Raw genomic sequence first — 23,124 nt, forward strand, 5'->3', positions numbered from 1 at the left:
AGTATTTGGCCCCGTTGACCGTCGTAGGCGCATCGTCTTTATTTGCAGGACAGCACTTCAGCGTCATGGTTTGGAAACATCTAGTGGCGTGTCTCACCCTCCACAACTTGTCCAGGAATTGCATGTCAGCTGACTTGGCGGCCGCAGCAGCGTATTGGGTGGCCCGCAAACAGGCCGGTTGCAGTTCAGGATGCTAGATGGAGCCCACAAGGAGCTGCTGAGCTGTTGCATAGTTTGTTTGAGTGGGCGATGCCGAGGCCGTCGCTCACTCCAAATTGAGATTTTAGCCAGCAGGCCGTCGTGGAGCATATCATCTTCTTGGTAAGTATGTATTTTAAACAATGTTTATTTATGTACCTTTGCTTGCAGGACAGCGCATCATCGTCGTGGTTTGGAAACATCTAGTGGCGTCTCTCACCCTCCACAACTTGTCCAGGAATTGCATGTCAGCTGACTTGGCGGCCGCAGCAGCGTATTGGGTGGCCCGCAAACAGGCCGGTTGCAGTTCAGGGTGCTAAATGGAGCCCACAAGGAGCTGCTGAGCTGTTGCATATTTTATTTGAGTGGGCGATGCCGAGGCCGTCACTCACTCCAAATTGAGTTTTTAGCCAGCAGGCCGTCGTGGAGCGCATCATCTTCTTGGTAAGTATGTATTTTAAACAATGTTTATTTATGTACCTTTGCTTGCAGGACAGCGCATCATCGTCGTGGTTTGGAAACATCTAGTGGCGTCTCTCACCCTCCACAACTTGTCCAGGAATTGTTTTTTTTTTTTTTTTTTTTTTTAACCACTTGCCCGCCAGAAAGATACTGACGGTGTCTTTATTTTTAATTTAACTCATTACTTTAACATAGCAACTTATTTTAAATTTAAACGGCAACAGAAGTTTTTATAATATGTGGGCAAAACATTTTGCAGCCCTGTTACAGCGTGACGGTATTTTCTTATATACTAACTTATCGGCTAAAAGCAGTTTTGGTATTTTAATTTTCAACGATAGTTTTCGTCCTATATTACTCATCTTTAGGAGCGGCATCAATGGCAGCGTTTCCTGAGTTTGGCCTAGTAAATCGCCGTGGGAGCCTGCGTCTTCTTGAAGCAGTGGCATCAATCTCTGTGGCGGCTATCGCGCGTCGTGCTTCTCACTCAGCTTGCAGGTACGCTTATGATGGGTGGCCACTCGGGCAATTCAGGAAGTAAGGGGAGCCCACATGGGGCTGCTGAGCTATACCGTCGCTCTTGCCGAATAGTGGTTTGGCTCAGTGGGTCGTCGTGGAGCAGATCATCTTGTCTGATAGTTGCATGTCAGTGGACTTGGCGGTCACAGCAGCGCATTAAACCGGCTCAGTAGTAATGGATGGCCTGGAAAACAGGCCGGTGGCGTTTCAGGGTGCTGGATAGGACCCCCAAGAAGCTGTTGTGCTATTTATATTTTGTTTGGATGGACGATGCCTAGGCAGTCGCTCGCACCGAATTGAGTATTTGGCCCCGTTGACCGTCGTAGGCGCATCGTCTTTATTTGCAGGACAGCACTTCAGCGTCATGGTTTGGAAGCATCTAGTGACGTCTCTCACACTCCACAACTTGTCCAGGAATTGCATGTCAGCTGACTTGGCGGCCGCAGCAGCGTATTGGGTGGCCCGCAAACAGGCCGGTTGCAGTTCCGGATGCTAGATGGAGCCCACAAGGAGCTGCCGAGCTGTTGCATAGTTTGTTTGAGTGGGCGATGCCGAGGCCGTCGCTCACTCCAAATTGAGATTTTAGCCAGCAGGCCGTCGTGGAGCATATCATCTTCTTGGTAAGTATGTATTTTAAACAATGTTTATTTATGTACCTTTGCTTGCAGGACAGCGCATCATCGTCGTGGTTTGGAAACATCTAGTGCCGTCTCTCACCCTCCACAACTTGTCCGGGAATTGCTTGTCAGCTGACTTGGCGGCCGCAGCAGCGTATTGGGTGGCCCGCAAACAGGCCGGTTGCAGTTCAGGATGCTAGATGGAGCCCACAAGGAGCTGCCGAGCTGTTGCATACTTTGTTTGAGTGGGCGATGCCGAAGCCGTCGCTCACTCCAAATTGAGTATTTAACCAGCAGGTCGTCGTGGAGCATATCATCTTCTTGGAAACAGGCCGGTGGCGTTTCAGGGTGCTGGATAGTACCCCCAAGAAACTGTTGTGCTATTTATATTTTGTTTGGATGGACGATGCCTAGGCAGTCGCTCGCACCGAATTGAGTATTTGGCCCAGTTGACCGTCGTAGGCGCATCGTCTTTATTTGCAGGACAGCACTTCAGCGTCATGGTTTGGAAGCATCTAGTGACGTCTCTCACACTCCACAACTTGTCCAGGAATTGCATGTCAGCTGACTTGGCGGCCGCAGCAACGTATTGGGTGGCCCGCAAACAGGCCGGTTGCAGTTCAGGATGCTAGATGAAGCCCACAAGGAGCTGCTGAGCTGTTGCATAGTTTGTTTGAGTGGGCGATGCCGAGGCCGTCGCTCACTCCAAATTGAGATTTTAGCCAACAGGCCGTCGTGGAGCATATCATCTTCTTGGTAAGTATGTATTTTAAACAATGTTTATTTATGTACCTTTGCTTGCAGGACAGCGCATCATCGTCGTGGTTTGGAAACATCTAGTGGCGTCTCTCACCCTCCACAACTTGTCCAGGAATTGCATGTCAGCTGACTTGGCGGCCGCAGCAGCGTATTGGGTGGCCCGCAAACAGGCCGGTTGCAGTTCAGGATGCTAGATGGAGCCCACAAGGAGCTGCCGAGCTGTTGCATACTTTGTTTGAGTGGGCGATGCCGAAGCCGTCGCTCACTCCAAATTGAGTATTTAACCAGCAGGTCGTCGTGGAGCATATCATCTTCTTGGAAACAGGCCGGTGGCGTTTCAGGGTGCTGGATAGGAATCCCAAGAAGCTGTTGTGCTATTTATATTTTGTTTGGATGGACGATGCCTAGGCAGTCGCTCGCACCGAATTAAGTATTTGGCCCAGTTGACCGTCGTAGGCGCATCGTCTTTATTTGCAGGACAGCACTTCAGCGTCATGGTTTGGAAGCATCTAGTGACGTCTCTCACACTCCACAACTTGTCCAGGAATTGCATGTCAGCTGACTTGGCGGCCGCAGCAGCGTATTGGGTGGCCCGCAAACAGGCCGGTTGAAGTTCAGGATGCAAGATGAAGCCCACAAGGAGCTGCTGAGCTGTTGCATAGTTTGTTTGAGTGGGCGATGCCGAGGCCGTCGCTCACTCCAAATTGAGATTTTAGCCAGCAGGCCGTCGTGGAGCATATCATCTTCTTGGTAAGTATGTATTTTTAACAATGTTTATTTATGTACCTTTGCTTGCAGGACAGCGCATCATCATCGTGGTTTGGAAATATCTAGTGGCGTCTCTCACCCTCCACAACTTGTCCAGGAATTGTTTTTTTTTTTTTTTTTTTAACCACTTGCCCGCCAGAGAGATACTGACGGTGTCTTTATTTTTAATTTAACTCATTACTTTAACATAGCAACTTATTTTAAATTTAAATGGCAACAGAAGTTTTTATAATATGTGGGCAAAACATTTTGCAGCCCTGTTACAGCGTGACGGTATTTTCTTATATACCAACTTATCGGCTAAACGCATTTTTGGTATTTTAATTTTCAACGATAGTTTTCGTCCTATATTACTCATCTTTAGGAGCGGCATCAATGGCAGCGTTTCCTGAGTTTGGCCTAGTAAATCGCCGTGGGAACCTGCGTCTTCTTGAAGCAGTGGCATCAATCTCTGTGGCGGCTATCGCGCGTCGTGCTTCTCACTCAGCTTGCAGGTACGCTTATGATGGGTGGCCACTCGGGCAATTCAGGAAGTAAGGGGAGCCCACATGGGGCTGCTGAGCTATACCGTCGCTCTTGCCGAATAGTGGTTTGGCTCAGTGGGTCGTCGTGGAGCAGATCATCTTGTCTGATAGTTGCATGTCAGTGGACTTGGCGGTCACAGCAGCGCATTAAACCGGCTCAGTAGTAATGGATGGCCTGGAAAACAGGCCGGTGGCGTTTCAGGGTGCTGGATAGGACCCCCAAGAAGCTGTTGTGCTATTTATATTTTGTTTGGATGGACGATGCCTAGGCAGTCGCTCGCACCGAATTGAGTATTTGGCCCCGTTGACCGTCGTAGGCGCATCGTCTTTATTTGCAGGACAGCACTTCAGCGTCATGGTTTGGAAGCATCTAGTGACGTCTCTCACACTCCACAACTTGTCCAGGAATTGCATGTCAGCTGACTTGGCGGCCGCAGCAACGTATTGGGTGGCCCGCAAACAGGCCGGTTGCAGTTCAGGATGCTAAATGAAGCCCACAAGGAGCTGCTGAGCTGTTGCATAGTCTGTTTGAGTGGACGATGCCGAGGCCGTCGCTCACTCCAAATTGAGATTTTAGCCAGCAGGCCGTCGTGGAGCATATCATCTTCATGGTAAGTATGTATTTTTAACAATGTTTATTTATGTACCTTTGCTTGCAGGACAGCGCATCATCGTCGTGGTTTGGAAACATCTAGTGGCGTCTCTCACCCTCCACAACTTGTCCAGGAATTGCATGTCAGCTGACTTGGCGGCCGCAGCAGCGTATTGGGTGGCAGGCAAACAGGCCGGTTGCAGTTCAGGATGCTAGATGGAGCCCACAAGGAGCTGATAGTTGCATGTCAGTGGACTTGGCGGTCACAGCAGCGCATTAAACCGGCTCAGTAGTAATGGATGGCCTGGAAAACAGGCCGGTGGCGTTTCAGGGTGCTGGATAGGACCCCCAAGAAGCTGTTGTGCTATTTATATTTTGTTTGGATGGACGATGCCTAGGCAGTCGCTCGCACCGAATTGAGTATTTGGCCCCGTTGACCGTCGTAGGCGCATCGTCTTTATTTGCAGGACAGCACTTCAGCGTCATGGTTTGGAAGCATCTAGTGACGTCTCTCACACTCCACAACTTGTCCAGGAATTGCATGTCAGCTGACTTGACGGCCGCAGCAACGTATTGGGTGGCCCGCAAACAGGCCGGTTGCAGTTCAGGATGCTAAATGAAGCCCACAAGGAGCTGCTGAGCTGTTGCATAGTCTGTTTGAGTGGACGATGCCGAGGCCGTCGCTCACTCCAAATTGAGATTTTAGCCAGCAGGCCGTCGTGGAGCATATCATCTTCTTGGTAAGTATGTATTTTTAACAATGTTTATTTATGTACCTTTGCTTGCAGGACAGCGCATCATCGTCGTGGTTTGGAAACATCTAGTGGCGTCTCTCACCCTCCACAACTTGTCCAGGAATTGCATGTCAGCTGACTTGGCGGCCGCAGCAGCGTATTGGGTGGCCCGCAAACAGGCCGGTTGCAGTTCAGGATGCTAGATGGAGCCCACAAGGAGCTGCCGAGCTGTTGCATACTTTGTTTGAGTGGGCAATGCCGAGGCCGTCGCTCACTCCAAATTGAGATTTTAGCCAGCAGGCCGTCGTGGAGCATATCATCTTCTTGGTAAGTATGTATTTTAAACAATGTTTATTTATGTACCTTTGCTTGCAGGACAGCGCATCATCGTCGTGGTTTGGAAACATCTAGTGGCGTCTCTCACCCTCCACAACTTGTCCAGGAATTGCATGTCAGCTGACTTGGCGGCCGCAGCAGCGTATTGGGTGGCCCGCAAACAGGCCGGTTGCAGTTCAGGATGCTAGATGGAGCCCACAAGGAGCTGCCGAGCTGTTGCATACTTTGTTTGAGTGGGCGATGCCGAAGCCGTCGCTCACTCCAAATTGAGTATTTAACCAGCAGGTCGTCGTGGAGCATATCATCTTCTTGGAAACAGGCCGGTGGCGTTTCAGGGTGCTGGATAGGACCCCAAAGAAGCTGTTGTGCTATTTATATTTTGTTTGGATGGACGATGCCTAGGCAGTCGCTCGCACCGAATTGAGTATTTGGCCCCGTTGACCGTCGTAGGCCCATCGTCTTTATTTGCAGGACAGCACTTCAGCGTCATGGTTTGGAAGCATCTAGTGACGTCTCTCACACTCCACAACTTGTCCAGGAATTGCATGTCAGCTGACTTGGCGGCCGCAGCAACGTATTGGGTGGCCCGCAAACAGGCCGGTTGCAGTTCAGGATGCTAGATGAAGTCCACAAGGAGCTGCTGAGGTGTTGCATAGTTTGTTTGAGTGGGCGATGCCGAGGCCGTCGCTCACTCCAAATTGAGATTTTAGCCAGCAGGCCGTCGTGGAGCATATCATCTTCTTGGTAAGTATGTATTTTAAACAATGTTTATTCATGTACCTTTGCTTGCAGGACAACGCATCATCGTCGTGGTTTGGAAACATCTAGTGGCGTCTCTCACCCTCCACAACTTGTCCAGGAATTGTTTTTTTTTTTTTTTTTTTAACCACTTGCCCGCCAGAGAGATACTGACGGTGTCTTTATTTTTATTTTAACTCATTACTTTAACATAGCAACTTATTTTAAATTTAAATGGCAACAGAAGTTTTTATAATATGTGGGCAAAACATTTTGCAGCCCTGTTACAGCGTGACGCTATTTTCTTATATACTAACTTATCGGCTAAACGCATTTTTGGTATTTTAATTTTCAACGATAGTTTTCGTCCTATGTTACTCATCTTTAGGAGCGGCATCAATGGCAGCGTTTCCTGAGTTTGGCCTAGTAAATCGCCGTGGGAACCTGCGTCTTCTTGAAGCAGTGGCATCAATCTCTGTGGCGGCTATCGCGCGTCGTGCTTCTTTCTGTTTTAGGTTGAGCAGGAGACCGGGTCGGATGAGACGAATGGGAAACGGGATCGAGGACACCGAGCATCGTGTACCGAGTACCGAGTAGCGAGCGTCGGGCATCGAGCATTCGCATCGCACAGAGAGCGAGCGAGTGTTTGAGTATGCATGGTCGTGGTGGCCTGGAGGGCTCGAGACATGGCGAGGCAGCATTAAAGGTGCCTACTAGCTCATGCTCGTCAACCGCTCCAAACCATCACCATCACATGCATACCGCACACCCACACACAGGCCACTATCCTGTAGCGGTACGAAGTATCCCCCTTCCCACCGTCACACACCGAACCAATCCCCCCTCCAGAGTTTATTGATATATACTTCCTTAATTCTATACATTTTAAATTTTTGTGTTTTGTGATATGTTTATGTGTTCTGGTTCGCCATAAGCCAGCATTATTGATAAGAGTACAGCAAAATGATGAGAGAATTTATTTAATGGAGTTTATGAAAATAATAATTTTTCGTTGTGATTTGTCTGTGTTTGATGTACGAAATAAGGAGAAATGTTTTCTTGTATCTTATTGATAGAGAATTGGACTCGGCGCATGAATATACAGTGTGTGTGTGTTCCCAATTGTATGGTGTGTGTGTCTGCATTGCCCGAGACATAGGGTTGGCAAATGAACAGAGAACACACAGGGCCACTCCACAATTCACAACTGTGATTTGTCATGTCCGTCCTGTGTTGATTGTTGGTTTTTTGTTTTCCCAATTTAAAAAATCTCCCTATCCTCTGTTTCCCACATCAAAAGCAGATAAATAACACCGCAGTTGATAAGAAAATTGATGTTATTTTAGCCGAGTACCTTCTCTCAGTTCATTTAAATTTCAATAATTTAAATATATTTGCACTGGCTGTTATCAAATGCGTGTTGGCTATGATTAAATATTTGCGATGCGGGATAAAAAAGATGGTTGAGATGGAGAAGTTTTTAGCAAGAGGAATTTTGAATTGGCAGATTTATTGGTGTGAAGAGGCAATGATAAGCATATTGTGTGCTATGTTTGTGTTCATTGCTTTTTCTCGATGTGATTGTGTGTGTGTGTGTGTAAAGGTGTGATGATGTTTGATGCTGCCAAATGTGGATTTCTGGAGCTTTTCTTGAAAAGGAAGTTGCCCGTCTTCCCTCGTAGGCCGGTTAGGGATGCAAATAGCAGCTTCTGTTGCCATTGGTCATGGGGTGGGCAAGTGTGGAACAGACATCTTGTTTCGTCTGCTTATGTTTTAGTGTGCGCCAGCGCATTGACGAATAGGAAGCGCGCTCTTGTGCGCGTGTGTGTGCATAAGCTCACTGTATTCGAGCATTGGAAAAGCTGGAGTGTTGTGAGCGAGCAGACACAGAGGCGCACATAGCGGAACATGGCTGGCAATTTGTTGTGGCATTTTTGTATTTTGCAACTTGTTGACAATTGCATTGATGATTGTGTTGTGTTGCATTGAGAAATGCAATTTGTGATGAGGTTGGTATATTTTTAGGAAAATAATAGCTGCTTGAGGATAAATTAAAAAGGTAAGTAAATAAGGTAGGTAAAAATAATAAGGAGGTAAGTAACGGGTAAGTACTAAAATAAAGATTTGGTTTGGGAAATTAACTAATAAAAGGTAAGTTGGAGGTAAGTAAAAGTTGCTATTTTTTCCAGGATTTTAATTTTGATTGAGCAGTAGATGAGTCAATGAAACCGGGTATCTGAATTCATTCAAATTATTGGCTTGAATTTGACCATGGTACAGCGAGCGGTGTAGAATCTGCGCCTAGGCGGAGCACTCCTTGCAATTGTTGTTGCAATATCAACACCGAGCCCATCAGACCGTCTAACTGCTCTTGCTGCTTGTTGGCCATTTGAAGCAGTATATCGTTTTGCAGATCGTTGGAGGAGGGTGTTTGGTAAAGTTGCTGTTGTTGTGGTGATGGTAGTAGCTGTCGCTGCTCAACGTCAACTTGCATTGGCGTGGATTGTTGTTGTGTGACGGGTTGATTGGCGGTGGTGGCTTGTTGCCGGATGGACCAATTTTCTAGCATCTGGCGCTGCCTTGAGATGATCTGTTCTCTGGTTTGAACAGAGTCAGGTCTCTCAAGTTGGCGTTGCTGCTGTTGTTGTTGTTGTAAACTTTGGATCCGCGCCCATCTAGAGCGTGGATCCAAGGAGTTGGATGAGGAGACGGTGGGGGGATTGGAGTTATTGGCATTGTTTGCCGTATTGATGTTGTTGTTTGTGATTGGTGTGGCAGATTTTCGGGGAACTCCAGCTGGAGTGCTAGTTTGTAATTTTTGATTTTGTATTGGTTGCGTTCCTATCTGTCCACCATTTTGTTTTGATTTCTTGTTATTTTTGTTGTTGATTAGCTTAGGCTTTGGCAGCTGGCGCTGCAGCTGAACTTGTTGTTGTTTTTGCTGTTGCTGCTGCTGTTGCAGTTGCAGTTGAGCAGATTGCTGGCGCTGAGGCTGCTTTTGCCGCCGCTGTAATTTCGGCTGAGGCTGCCGAACATTCGGACTGATATTTTTGCTGTTTGGCAGGGACAACAGTTTTGCTTGTAGCAGATCCAGATACAAGGGGCAGCCCTTGTAATTGGCTGTATGGTCCGAGCCGCAGTTTGCACAAGTGGCTGGCACATTTGCCGGTTTGACGCAAGTCTGTGTGAGGTGCTCATTACCGCACTTCACACAGCGAGCAGGGTGGCGGCAATAACGGGCCGTGTGGTTAAAGCGCTGGCATCGGTGGCACTGTGGCAAATTCTTGCCATCTATTTTAGGCCACTCGAAGCGGACGACGTATTTGCAAAGATTTCTGATTTCGAATATAGATCGATTCTTTGTGGAATCGGGAGCCAGTTCCACAAAGAATATATTCGGTTGATATGTACCAGGGCCGCTGCGATTCTTATATTTTGGGCAATATACGTTGCGAATCGTATAGCCCATGCAGGTCAGCTCGTTCCGGATTGCGCCGGTGCTTGTGGAGGCGTGAATGCCCCGCACCACAACCCGGAATGAGCGCTCCTCACGCCTCTGGTACGTGTTATAATTGATTGAATTGTCCGTATTGAGGACGTTTATGATTTTAGAGTATGTCTCTAGAGTTTTTGGCAGGATTCTTAATATGCCAGGACCACCTAATTTTAATCCATAATCAATTATGGGCGGGTTTTGTCCGTTTAATTTGGCAATTACAGAATCGATGCCGTTTTGATCTGGCTGGTTGTAATGCTGAATGCATATCTGTGGCGGTTTGTAGTGTTTCGCCGCAGGGGCAGAAACATTGATCGCACCAGCTTGCTGTTGTTGTTGACAGTCGGGAGAGTTAGAAGGAGTAGCATTGACGGCCGTGGCGGCAGTGGCGAAATGGATACTTGTCAATGCTGCTCTTGTGTTAGTTGGAGTTGTTGTCGTAGTTGTTGACTGTTTGACAGGTGACAGGGCAGCTTGTACGGCAGCGGCCAAATTGTTAGTTTTCGCCGGCAGCTGTTGGGACTGATGTGTATCTGGCGCTTCAAAGTCGGATTCAGATAATAGTGTGAACCGATTTGCAAATTGGTTGCGTCTTTGAGCATCTTGCTGGGATAGGCGAGAAATTGCCGAGTTTTGGCGATTTGACTTTCGTGCATTATTTTTGCGAATTTGATTGGCTGTTTTGCCTGTGGGATGCAGTAACTTATAGTGAGATGCACCGGTAGTGGCTGTGGTGGTGATTTTGCCGCCGGGACCACCAATACCGGGTGCATTGTTGGAACTGCTGTCACTGCTGCTGCTTATACACGTTGAATTTTTGGGTTTTTGATTTGCAGCATTGCCAGCCAAAATGGCTGCATATGTTGGCGAAATGACTTGTGTGGAGGTTTTTGTAGCAACAACCGAAGTGGGAGTATGGTGGCGAAAAGTGCTCATCGGCAGCGGTTGAGCTGGCTTTGGTGTGCAAGGGGCATCATCGCTATCCATAATATTTACGATTGAATCACTAGAGGAGTGTTCATCGTAGTAGCTGGTAAAGTTGTCGGCAGCTTGACTGTTTGGAGGAGTAGTATCCAACTCAAGCTGGGCAATTAGGCGTTTAAAATGTGCTAGTTGTGCCTGAGCGTCAGCTGGTATGTGAATACTCTCGATATTCGTGTTTGTAGCTGTTGTTTTTGCCGTTATTGATGATGTTGTTGTCGTTTCCGAAACAGTGTTTTCTGTTTCTTTGCCCGCAGCGCGTTTCTGCTCTTGTCCTTTTTGCGCAGGTGTTTCACTGGCTGTCGATATGAGAGCCTGGGGGGACAGGGCTGTTGCTGGCGCCAATGAGTCTACTGAAATTGATAGTAGACCGTTCATTGATGCCGGCATTGTCAGTATCGGCGAGAGCAGTAGGCCTGATAAGTTTGACAAGAGTCCTGGCGATATTGCAGGCTCGGCGGACAGGTGAGTAGTGGGCGTAGTGTTTGGATCTGACATATTGATAGTGGTAATTGGTAAATATGGTTGAAGGTAGGTATTGGTATACGGTGAGTATATGGTTGAGGTAAGTATATATATTATATATAGTTTGTGATTGGTGATGGCACACCGGTATGAAATTATAATTATATATGAGTATGATAAGGTAAGTATAGGTAAGTATGAATATATGTAATATGAAGGTGTGATAATGGTAAGTATAGGTAAGTATATGAGAAGGTGTGATAAGGTAAGTATAAGTAAGTGTATGTGTGATTGTAGCTTAATATTGTTGGTGGCGACACACCTGATTAAGCTTCAGTTTTTTAATAGGTTTGATTAAGGTAAGTATTTAGTTTTAATTTATTTAGTTTATTGGTGATGAAGCACCAGTTTTGATTTTGTTTGTGTCAACCTTTACGAAAATTAAGAGCAGCCTACAAAGGGGACGTGTAAAACCTTAAGCTCTTTGTTGGTTTTTGCAAAGGTTGAGTTTATATGAAATAGGAAAAGTGCAAAATGGCGATGGGTGGATGAAACGACTAAATGGCGCTTTGTTGTGATTTGTTTGTGAGTGTGTGCTTTTGGTTTCGCACCAAGTTGACCGATTTAGTCAATTCACAAACCAGAAAGTCGACTAGCTACGGTTGCGCCTGCTCTCAGCTTCGTCAGGTTTCTATGCGCGCGTCACTTATATGGACGTCAAAAAAGAGGGGAAGTAATGTATATATGTGAGTTTGTATGTGTTTGCTGTAGATATATATATTTGTTTATATATGTGTTTTGACAGGAGTTGTAGATATGTATGTGAAAGTATATATGTATATGTTTTGACAGATGTATATATGTGTAAATTATGAAATGTAATAAGTGTGTGTATGCGTGTGTGTGTCAAGTTGCGCGACAGCAACTATTTTAGCGATTGTATAAGTGTGCAAAAAACCAGAACAATTGCCCACACACACACACGTCATATATTGGCATAAACTTTTGCTGAGAAATTGCTAGAATTTTTAGGTTAATCTGATTGGTCACCTTTGGGCTTGAAGTTTTATGGCAAAAGTTGATGTAATACCTTGTTTTTAGAGATTTGAAGGGTTAATTGTTATTTTTGGTTATGTATTAATTTATTTATAGGTAATAAATTTTTGATTAAATTGCTCTCTTTTTAGCTAAGAGGGTATGATTGTCCGTAGACGGACAGTTTGTAGCAATATATATGCTAGGTATATATGTATATTTAATAAGTAATTGAAAATATATATAGCTATAGCAATTTATTGATTTATATGTAATTTTATTTTAGGTTATATCAATTATTATTGATTTATTGACGAGAGTATGAGTTATAGTGGTTAATTTTAGTACATATAAGGCACTAGGCAGTTATGTATTTGTTATACATAACACACTTTTGTGTTTTTGCACGCCGTGCGCCAGCGTCTGATGCGCAGCAGAACAACTAAAACAAAAGTTCTAGATTGTCCACGTGGCGACACTTTGCGCAAAAGTCACAGCAGGCCACGTGCACTATATATATGTACAAGGAAAAAAGCCACTGTATTGAGCGAGTGAAAAACCGAATGAAAAAACCGAGGGATATGTATTGCAATTTGCACTTTGCAATCGTGTCCCTATATACTATGTTCGGTTCGTTTTGGCGCGCGCTGCCGAATTTATATGATTTTTACTTTTTATTTCTCCGCGAGCACGTCCGTTCACTTCAGGCACCAGAAAGAGACTCTTCTTTTTTTTTTCTGTTTTAGGTTGAGCAGGAGACCGGGTCGGATGAGACGAATGGGAAACGGGATCGAGGACACCGAGCACTCGCTCGCCCATTCCTTCGGGGAGAGAATGAGTGAGAAAGTGAGTGTGTGAGAGATACCTTAGATAGATGAGTGTATAGTACGAGGGTGAGCGTGTGTGTGAGTACGGGAGTAAGCGAGTCGTAGTGTGACGGCATTGTGGCGCCAACTCAATTTAAATCTAACTACTCTCATATCCATACCCCCTGTCACAACACACTGGTCTCACGCAGGACACCAAATATCAGAGATACCTCCCTCACGAACTCAGCTAGTCCATCCGCAATTCACACAGCCCCATACCGAACCTGACCCTACTCCAGAAGTTTATTGATATACTCTTAATTCTATACATTATAAATTTTCTGTGAGTTTTGATTAAAAGTTAATGTGTGTATATACATGTTTAAAGGATTAGTGTTGTGTGTGTTTGACAAAATATAAATGCATGAATTTGCCAATTAATTCATAGTCTTATATATGCAGATGACACTTATTGAAAAAGTTTATTTAATGATTATCTTTTGTCTCTGACTATTAAAGTTAATTTAAATGTATAGTAAGAGTACAATTGGAGTAATGTGCGGCGTCAGCATGTATGTGTATGCCATTAGCCAGCATTATTGATAATAGCCGAGTGATTGACGTGAGAGAAATTTGTTTAATGGTGTTCAAAGGATTTTTCGTTATGATTTATCTGTGTTTGATGTACGAAATAAGGAGAATGTTTTCTTGTTTCTTATTGATGGAGAATTGGATTCGGCATATGAATATACAGTGTGTGTGTGTTCCCGATTTTGCAAAGTGTGTCTGTATTGCCTGAGACAAAAGATGAATAGATGGCAACGGGACAGATCACGCTTGGGCCACTCCACAATTCACAACTGCGATTTTTCATGTCCGTCCTGTGTTGAATGTTTAATGTTTTATTTTCCCAAATTAAAAAATTCTCCCCATCCCTATGTTGGATCCACACATCAAGAGCAGATAAATAATATCGCATTTGATAAGAAGATTGATGTTGTTTTCGCCAAGTACCTTCTCTCGCTTAGCACTGGCTGTTATCAGATGCAAATTGGCATAATTTAAATATCTGCGTTGCGGGAAAGGGAATGAAAAAGAATATTGGGAAATAATAGCGAATTGGCAAATTCGTGTATGAGAGGAGGCAACAATAAGCGCATTGTGTATGTTATTGTTGCTTTCTCGATATGGTTTTGTGAGTATGTGTGTATGATTTGATTGTGTGTGTATTCTTATTGTTAGCTGAATAGAGATGATAGTTGGAGCTGTTGGAGGTAGTCCGTGGTGAATAAGAGATTGCCCCCCCCTCCCCATAATGGCCGTTTTTTGCATTTAAAAACACAAATAGCAGCAGCTTTTTGCTATTGGCCATGGGGTGGGCAAGGATTTTGGCTGCGACTAGCCGGGCAATATCGCATAGACATCTTGTCTGTGGTGTCCGTGTGAGCGCCAGCGCATGGACGAAGACGTGTACTCGTGTGTGTGCATGTGCTCACGTCATTCCAGCAATGAAAAGTTCCAGGGTGTCGCGAGCGAGCAGACACAGCGGCGCACACAGCGGCGCATGGCTGGCAGTTTGTTTTGATAACTTGTTGATTGCAGTTTCTGTTGGTTGCGTTGTTGATTATGCTATTTAATGTTTGCATTGAGAAATGCAATTTGTGATGAGGTAAGTATATTTCAGGAAAAAACAATGGCAAAAAGAGGATAAAGTAAAAAGGTAAGTAAATGAGGTAGGTAAAAATAATAAAGAGGTAAGTGAGAGGTAAGTACAAAAAGAAAAGAAAAAAGCATTTTTTAGAAAGCTAGAGGTAAGTAAAATTTGTCAGTTTTTTCCGAAAATTTTTGTTTGGATTAGCAGTGAATGTGTCAATGAAGCCGGGCATCTGAACAGTTTATTGATTTGAGTTGTTGCAGGTTTTGTCGGGCATTGTGGAGTTATCGCCGTGGCGAAATAGTTCCTGCAATTGTCGCTGCATCAGCGACATTGAGCCCGTTAGCCTATCTAGCTGCTCCTGCTTCTTTTGGGCCATTTGAAATAGTATCTGATTATTGGGATCGTTTGGAGGATAGGTGTTGTTTGGCTGTTGTTTTTGTTGCGGCTGCTGCTCAACATCCATCTGCATAGGCAGTGGCTGCCCTTGCGGGACGGGTTGTTGGTCAGTGGCAACTTGCCGTTTTGATAAGTTTTCAAGCAGCTGGCGTTGTATTGAAACGATCTGTTCTCTGCTCTGAACAGAGTGAGGTCGCTCGAGTTGACGCAGCTGCTGCTGTTGTTTTTGTAATCTTTGGATCCGCGCCCATCTAGAGCGTGGATCCAAAGAGTTGGATGCGGGAACGGTTGGGGGATTGAAATTATTGGCATTGTTTGCCGTATTGATGTTGTCTGAATTTGATGGTGTGACAGATGTGATGGAAACCGCGGATGGGATGCTGATAGGCTGCGGTTTCGTCTGTCCGCCATTTTGTTTTGATTTTTTGTTTTGTTTTTTCTTTTTGTTTTTCTTTGGTTGCATTGGCGTAGGCTTCTGCGTTGGAGCTTGCTGCTGTTGAGCAGGTTGCTGACGCTGAGGCTGCTTTTGCCGCTGCGGTAAATTCGGCTGTTTTTGTTGCGGCTGCCGAATTTGTGATTTTGTGTTTTTAGTGGTGGGCTGGCTTAACAGTTTTGCTTGTTGCAAATCCAGATACAAGGGGCAGCCCTTGTAGTTGGCTGTATGATCCGAGCCGCAGTTTGCACAAGTGGCTGGCACATTTGCCGGTTTGACGCAAGTCTGTGTGAGGTGCTCATTACCGCACTTTACACAGCGAGCAGGGTGGCGGCAATAACGGGCCGTGTGGTTGAAGCGCTGGCATCGGTGACACTGAGGCAATTTCTTGCCATTTATTTTAGGCCACTCGAAGCGGACGACGTATTTGCAGAGATTTCTGACACCGAATATGGATCGATTCTTTGCGGGATCGGGAGCCAATTCCACAAAGAATATATTCGGTTGATATGTACCAGGGCCGCTGCGATTTTTATATTTTGGGCAATATACGTTGCGAATCGTATAGCCCATGCAGGTCAGCTCGTTCCGGATTGCGTCGGTGCTTGTGGAGGCGTGAATGCCCCGCACCACAACCCGGAATGAGCGCTCCTCACGCCTCTGGTACGTGTTATAATTGATTGAATTGTCCAAATTGAGGACGTTTATGATTTTAGAGTATGTCTCTAAAGTTTTTGGCAGGATTCTTAATATGCCAGGACCACCCAATTTTAATCCATAATCAATTATGGGCGGGTTTTGTCCGTTTAATTTGGCAATTACAGAATCGATGCCGTTTTGTTCGGGTTGGTTTGCATGTAAGATGCATATTTGGGGCGGTTTGTAATGTTTCGCCGCAGGGGCAGAAATATTGACCGCATCAGCCTGTTGATGTTGAGTATTAAAGGACAGGGAATCTGGAGGAGTAGTATTGACGGCCGTGGCGGCAGCGGCTGGATGGACATTGGTCATTGCTACTTTTGCAATGGTAGGAATTTTAGTCGACGTTGTCGGCTGTTTAGTTGTCGCCGGCAACTGTTGAGGTAGGTGTTGTTGTGGCGCTTCAAGGTCAGATTCTGACAGTAAATTGAATCGATTTGCATGTTGATTGCGCCTTGAATCTTGTTGTGATGAACGGGAATTGGCCGAGATTTGGCGATTTGTTTTGCGCGCGTTTATTTTGCGGTTTTGATTGGCTGTTTTGCCTGTGGGATGCAATAACTTATAGTGAGATGCACCGGTAGTGGCTGTGGTGGTGATTTTGCCGCCGGGACCACCAATACCGGGAGCATGGCTGGAGCTGCTGTCACTACTGCAGTTTAAACACAACAAGTTTTTGGAGTTTTGGTGCGCAACATTGTCAGCCAAGATGGTTGCGTATGTTGGCGAGTTGAATTGGCGAGCTTCATTACTGTCTGTGTTATTAGCGATAAGATCACCAGAATAGTGTCCGTTGCTATGAATGTTAGAGTTTTCGACATTTTGAGTGTTGGTTGAAAAATGTTCAGTTACGGCATTTTCAGCACAATCGGATTCAAGCTGAGCAATCAGACGCTTAAAATGGACCAATTGTGCTTGAGCATCGGCTGACGCCATTTTTGTTGTTGTCGGTTCAGACACTATGTTTGTCCCTTTCATATTCGTGGCACGTTTTTGTTGCTGTCCCTTTTGCGCAGGCATTTTGCAGGCTGTCGATATGAAAGCTTGGGGAGACAGTGCCGATGGTGTCGTGGCCCTAGTCGCGGCCGCCACCAAAGAGTCTGCTGAAAATGATTGCAGACGGTTCAGTGGTGTCGGCATTGGCGACATCGGTGAGAGTGACATGTCTGATAAGTCATTCAGGAGGCCTGGCGATATTGCCAGCTCTGCGGACGAGTATGTGGTGGACGAAGTGTCTGGATTTGACATGGCGATGATGGTAAGTGTGGTTAAAGGTAAGTAGTTTTAATATGGTAAGTATTTTATATGGTAAGTATATATATTATATATATTTTATGATTGGTGATGGCACACCGGTATGAAATTATATTTTTATTTATAGGGCGTAAATATTAAAATATGAAGGTGTGATAGGGTAAGTATAGAGATATATATGAAGGTGTGATAATGGTAAGTATAGGTAAGTATATGAGAAGGTGTGATAAGGTAAGTATAAGTAAGTGTATGTGTGATTGTGGCTTAATATTGTTGGTGGCGACACACCTGATTAAGCTTCAATTTTTTAATAGGTTTGATTAAGGTAAGTATTTAGTTTTAATTTATTTAGTTTATTGGTGATGAAGCACCAGTTTTGAATTTGTTTGTGTCAACCTTTACGAAAATTAAGAGCAGCCTACAGAGGGGACGTGTAAAACCTTAAGCTCTTTGTTGGTTTTTGCAAAGGTTGAGTTTGTATGAAATAGGAAAAGTGCAAAATGGCGATGGGTGGATGAAACGACTAAATGGCGCTTTGTTGTGATTTGTTTGTGAGTGTGTGCTTTTGGTTTCGCACCAAGTTGACCGATTTAGTCAATTCACAAACCAGAAAGTCGACTAGCTACGGTTGCGCCTGCTCTCAGCTTCGTCAGGTTTCTATGCGCGCGTCACTTATATGGACGTCAAAAAAGAGGGGAAGTAATGTATATAAGTGAGTTTGTATGTGTTTGCTGTAGATATATATATTTGTTTATATATGTGTTTTGACAGGAGTTGTAGATATGTATGTGAAAGTATATATGTATATGTTTTGACAGATGTATATATGTGTAAATTATGAAATGTAATAAGTGTGTGTATGCGTGTGTGTGTCAAGTTGCGCGACAGCAACTATTTTAGCGATTGTATAAGTGTGCAAAAAACCAGAACAATTGCCCACACACACACACGTCATATATTGGCATAAACTTTTGCTGAGAAATTGCTAGAATTTTTAGGTTAATCTGATTGGTCACCTTTGGGCTTGAAGTTTTATGGCAAAAGTTGATGTAATACCTTGTTTTTATAGATTTGAAGGGTTAATTGTTATTTTTGATTATGTATTATTTTATTTATAAGTAATATATTTTTGATTAAATTGCTCTCTTTTTAGCTAAGAGGGTATGATTGTCCGTAGACGGACAGTTTGTAGCAATATATATGCTAGGTATATATGTATATTTAATAAGTAATTGAAAATATATATAGCTATAGCAATTTATTGATTTATATGTGATTTTGTTTTAGGTTATATCAATTATTATTGATTTATTGACGAGAGTATGAGTTATAGTGGTTAATTTTAGTACATATAAGGCACTAGGCAGTTATGTATTTGTTATACATAACACACTTTTGTGTTTTTGCACGCCGTGCGCCAGCGTCTGATGTGCAGCAGAACAACTAAAACAAAAGTTCTAGATTGTCCACGTGGCGACACTTTGCGCAAAAGTCACAGCAGGCCACGTGCACTATATATATGTACAAGGAAAAAAGCCACTGTATTGAGCGAGTGAAAAACCGAATGAAAAAACCGAGGGATATGTATTGCAATTTGCACTTTGCAATCGTGTCCCTATATACTATGTTCGGTTCGTTTTGGCGCGCGCTGCCGAATTTATATGATTTTTACTTTTTATTTCTCCGCGAGCACGTCCGTTCACTTCAGGCACCAGAAAGAGACATCTTTTTCTGTTTTAGGTTGAGCAGGAGACCGGGTCGGATGAGACGAATGGGAAACGGGATCGAGGACACCGAGCATCGTGTACCGAGTACCGAGTAGCGAGCGTCGGGCATCGAGCATTCGCATCGCACAGAGAGCGAGCGAGTGTTTGAGTATGCATGGTCGTGGTGGCCTGGAGGGCTCGAGACATGGCGAGGCAGCATTAAAGGTGCCTACTAGCTCATGCTCGTCAACCGCTCCAAACCATCACCATCACATGCATACCGCACACCCACACACAGGCCACTATCCTGTAGCGGTACGAAGTATCCCCCTTCCCACCGTCACACACCGAACCAATCCCCCCTCCAGAGTTTATTGATATATACTTCCTTAATTCTATACATTTTAAATTTTTGTGTTTTGTGATATGTTTATGTGTATATACATGTTTAGGAATTTGTGTGTGTCGTGTATTTATACAAAATTATATGAATTTGCCAACTTAATATTCATACCATTTGTGCAAAAAATTAACTTTATGATAAGAGCTAAAATGATTGTTTATGTCTCTATATTTTTAGTAAATAAAGATTCAAGTGTATAGAAGAAGTATACAATTGGAGTGGTGTGCGGCGTCAGCAAATCTGGTTCGCCATAAACCAGCATTATTGATAAGAGTACAGCAAAATGATGAGAGAATTTATTTAATGGAGTTTATGAAAATAATAATTTTTCGTTGTGATTTGTCTGTGTTTGATGTACGAAATAAGGAGAAATGTTTTCTTGTATCTTATTGATAGAGAATTGGACTCGGCGCATGAATATACAGTGTGTGTGTGTTCCCAATTGTATGGTGTGTGTGTCTGCATTGCCCGAGACATAGGGTTGGCAAATGAACAGAGAACACACAGGGCCACTCCACAATTCACAACTGTGATTTGTCATGTCCGTCCTGTGTTGATTGTTGGTTTTTTGTTTTCCCAATTTAAAAAATCTCCCTATCCTCTGTTTCCCACATCAAAAGCAGATAAATAACACCGCAGTTGATAAGAAAATTGATGTTATTTTAGCCGAGTACCTTCTCTCAGTTCATTTAAATTTCAATAATTTAAATATATTTGCACTGGCTGTTATCAAATGCGTGTTGGCTATGATTAAATATTTGCGATGCGGGATAAAAAAGATGGTTGAGATGGAGAAGTTTTTAGCAAGAGGAATTTTGAATTGGCAGATTTATTGGTGTGAAGAGGCAATGATAAGCATATTGTGTGCTATGTTTGTGTTCATTGCTTTTTCTCGATGTGATTGTGTGTGTGTGTGTGTAAAGGTGTGATGATGTTTGATGCTGCCAAATGTGGATTTCTGGAGCTTTTCTTGAAAAGGAAGTTGCCCGTCTTCCCTCGTAGGCCGGTTAGGGATGCAAATAGCAGCTTCTGTTGCCATTGGTCATGGGGTGGGCAAGTGTGGAACAGACATCTTGTTTCGTCTGCTTATGTTTTAGTGTGCGCCAGCGCATTGACGAATAGGAAGCGCGCTCTTGTGCGCGTGTGTGTGCATAAGCTCACTGTATTCGAGCATTGGAAAAGCTGGAGTGTTGTGAGCGAGCAGACACAGAGGCGCACATAGCGGAACATGGCTGGCAATTTGTTGTGGCATTTTTGTATTTTGCAACTTGTTGACAATTGCATTGATGATTGTGTTGTGTTGCATTGAGAAATGCAATTTGTGATGAGGTTGGTATATTTTTAGGAAAATAATAGCTGCTTGAGGATAAATTAAAAAGGTAAGTAAATAAGGTAGGTAAAAATAATAAGGAGGTAAGTAACGGGTAAGTACTAAAATAAAGATTTGGTTTGGGAAATTAACTAATAAAAGGTAAGTTGGAGGTAAGTAAAAGTTGCTATTTTTTCCAGGATTTTAATTTTGATTGAGCAGTAGATGAGTCAATGAAACCGGGTATCTGAATTCATTCAAATTATTGGCTTGAATTTGACCATGGTACAGCGAGCGGTGTAGAATCTGCGCCTAGGCGGAGCACTCCTTGCAATTGTTGTTGCAATATCAACACCGAGCCCATCAGACCGTCTAACTGCTCTTGCTGCTTGTTGGCCATTTGAAGCAGTATATCGTTTTGCAGATCGTTGGAGGAGGGTGTTTGGTAAAGTTGCTGTTGTTGTGGTGATGGTAGTAGCTGTCGCTGCTCAACGTCAACTTGCATTGGCGTGGATTGTTGTTGTGTGACGGGTTGATTGGCGGTGGTGGCTTGTTGCCGGATGGACCAATTTTCTAGCATCTGGCGCTGCCTTGAGATGATCTGTTCTCTGGTTTGAACAGAGTCAGGTCTCTCAAGTTGGCGTTGCTGCTGTTGTTGTTGTTGTAAACTTTGGATCCGCGCCCATCTAGAGCGTGGATCCAAGGAGTTGGATGAGGAGACGGTGGGGGGATTGGAGTTATTGGCATTGTTTGCCGTATTGATGTTGTTGTTTGTGATTGGTGTGGCAGATTTTCGGGGAACTCCAGCTGGAGTGCTAGTTTGTAATTTTTGATTTTGTATTGGTTGCGTTCCTATCTGTCCACCATTTTGTTTTGATTTCTTGTTATTTTTGTTGTTGATTAGCTTAGGCTTTGGCAGCTGGCGCTGCAGCTGAACTTGTTGTTGTTTTTGCTGTTGCTGCTGCTGTTGCAGTTGCAGTTGAGCAGATTGCTGGCGCTGAGGCTGCTTTTGCCGCCGCTGTAATTTCGGCTGAGGCTGCCGAACATTCGGACTGATATTTTTGCTGTTTGGCAGGGACAACAGTTTTGCTTGTAGCAGATCCAGATACAAGGGGCAGCCCTTGTAATTGGCTGTATGGTCCGAGCCGCAGTTTGCACAAGTGGCTGGCACATTTGCCGGTTTGACGCAAGTCTGTGTGAGGTGCTCATTACCGCACTTCACACAGCGAGCAGGGTGGCGGCAATAGCGGGCCGTGTGGTTAAAGCGCTGGCATCGGTGGCACTGTGGCAAATTCTTGCCATCTATTTTAGGCCACTCGAAGCGGACGACGTATTTGCAAAGATTTCTGATTTCGAATATAGATCGATTCTTTGTGGAATCGGGAGCCAATTCCACAAAGAATATATTCGGTTGATATGTACCAGGGCCGCTGCGATTCTTATATTTTGGGCAATATACGTTGCGAATCGTATAGCCCATGCAGGTCAGCTCGTTCCGGATTGCGTCGGTGCTTGTGGAGGCGTGAATGCCCCGCACCACAACCCGGAATGAGCGCTCCTCACGCCTCTGGTACGTGTTATAATTGATTGAATTGTCCGTATTGAGGACGTTTATGATTTTAGAGTAAGTCTCTAAAGTTTTTGGCAGGATTCTTAATATGCCAGGACCACCCAATTTTAATCCATAATCAATTATGGGCGGGTTTTGTCCGTTTAATTTGGCAATTACAGAATCGATGCCGTTTTGATCTGGCTGGTTGTAATGCTGAATGCATATCTGTGGCGGTTTGTAGTGTTTCGCCGCAGGGGCAGAAACATTGATCGCACCAGCTTGCTGTTGTTGTTGACAGTCGGGAGAGTTAGAAGGAGTAGCATTGACGGCCGTGGCGGCAGTGGCGAAATGGATACTTGTCAATGCTGCTCTTGTGTTAGTTGGAGTTGTTGTCGTAGTTGTTGACTGTTTGACAGGTGACAGGGCAGCTTGTACGGCAGCGGCCAAATTGTTAGTTTTCGCCGGCAGCTGTTGGGACTGATGTGTATCTGGCGCTTCAAAGTCGGATTCAGATAATAATGTGAACCGATTTGCAAATTGGTTGCGTCTTTGAGCATCTTGCTGGGATAGGCGAGAAATTGCCGAGTTTTGGCGATTTGACTTTCGTGCATTATTTTTGCGAATTTGATTGGCTGTTTTGCCTGTGGGATGCAGTAACTTATAGTGAGATGCACCGGTAGTG

General features: G+C 44.4%; 1 protein-coding gene across 1 annotated transcript; it reads right to left on the reverse strand.

Moving 5' to 3' along the window:
* Positions 1-8,591: 8,591 nt before the first annotated feature.
* On the reverse strand, positions 8,592-22,457 carry LOC138911697 (putative uncharacterized protein DDB_G0271606; the record flags this gene model as incomplete). Its single annotated transcript, XM_070211082.1, has 2 exons — positions 8,592-9,803; positions 21,246-22,457. Coding segments are annotated over 2 exons (2,424 nt in total), but the record flags the coding sequence as incomplete, so codon positions are not given.
* Positions 22,458-23,124: the final 667 nt, after the last annotated feature.

The sequence above is a fragment of the Drosophila virilis genome, unplaced genomic scaffold (genome assembly GCF_030788295.1).
Source record: "Drosophila virilis strain 15010-1051.87 unplaced genomic scaffold, Dvir_AGI_RSII-ME tig00002039, whole genome shotgun sequence".
Taxonomy (NCBI): Eukaryota; Metazoa; Arthropoda; class Insecta; order Diptera; family Drosophilidae; genus Drosophila; species Drosophila virilis.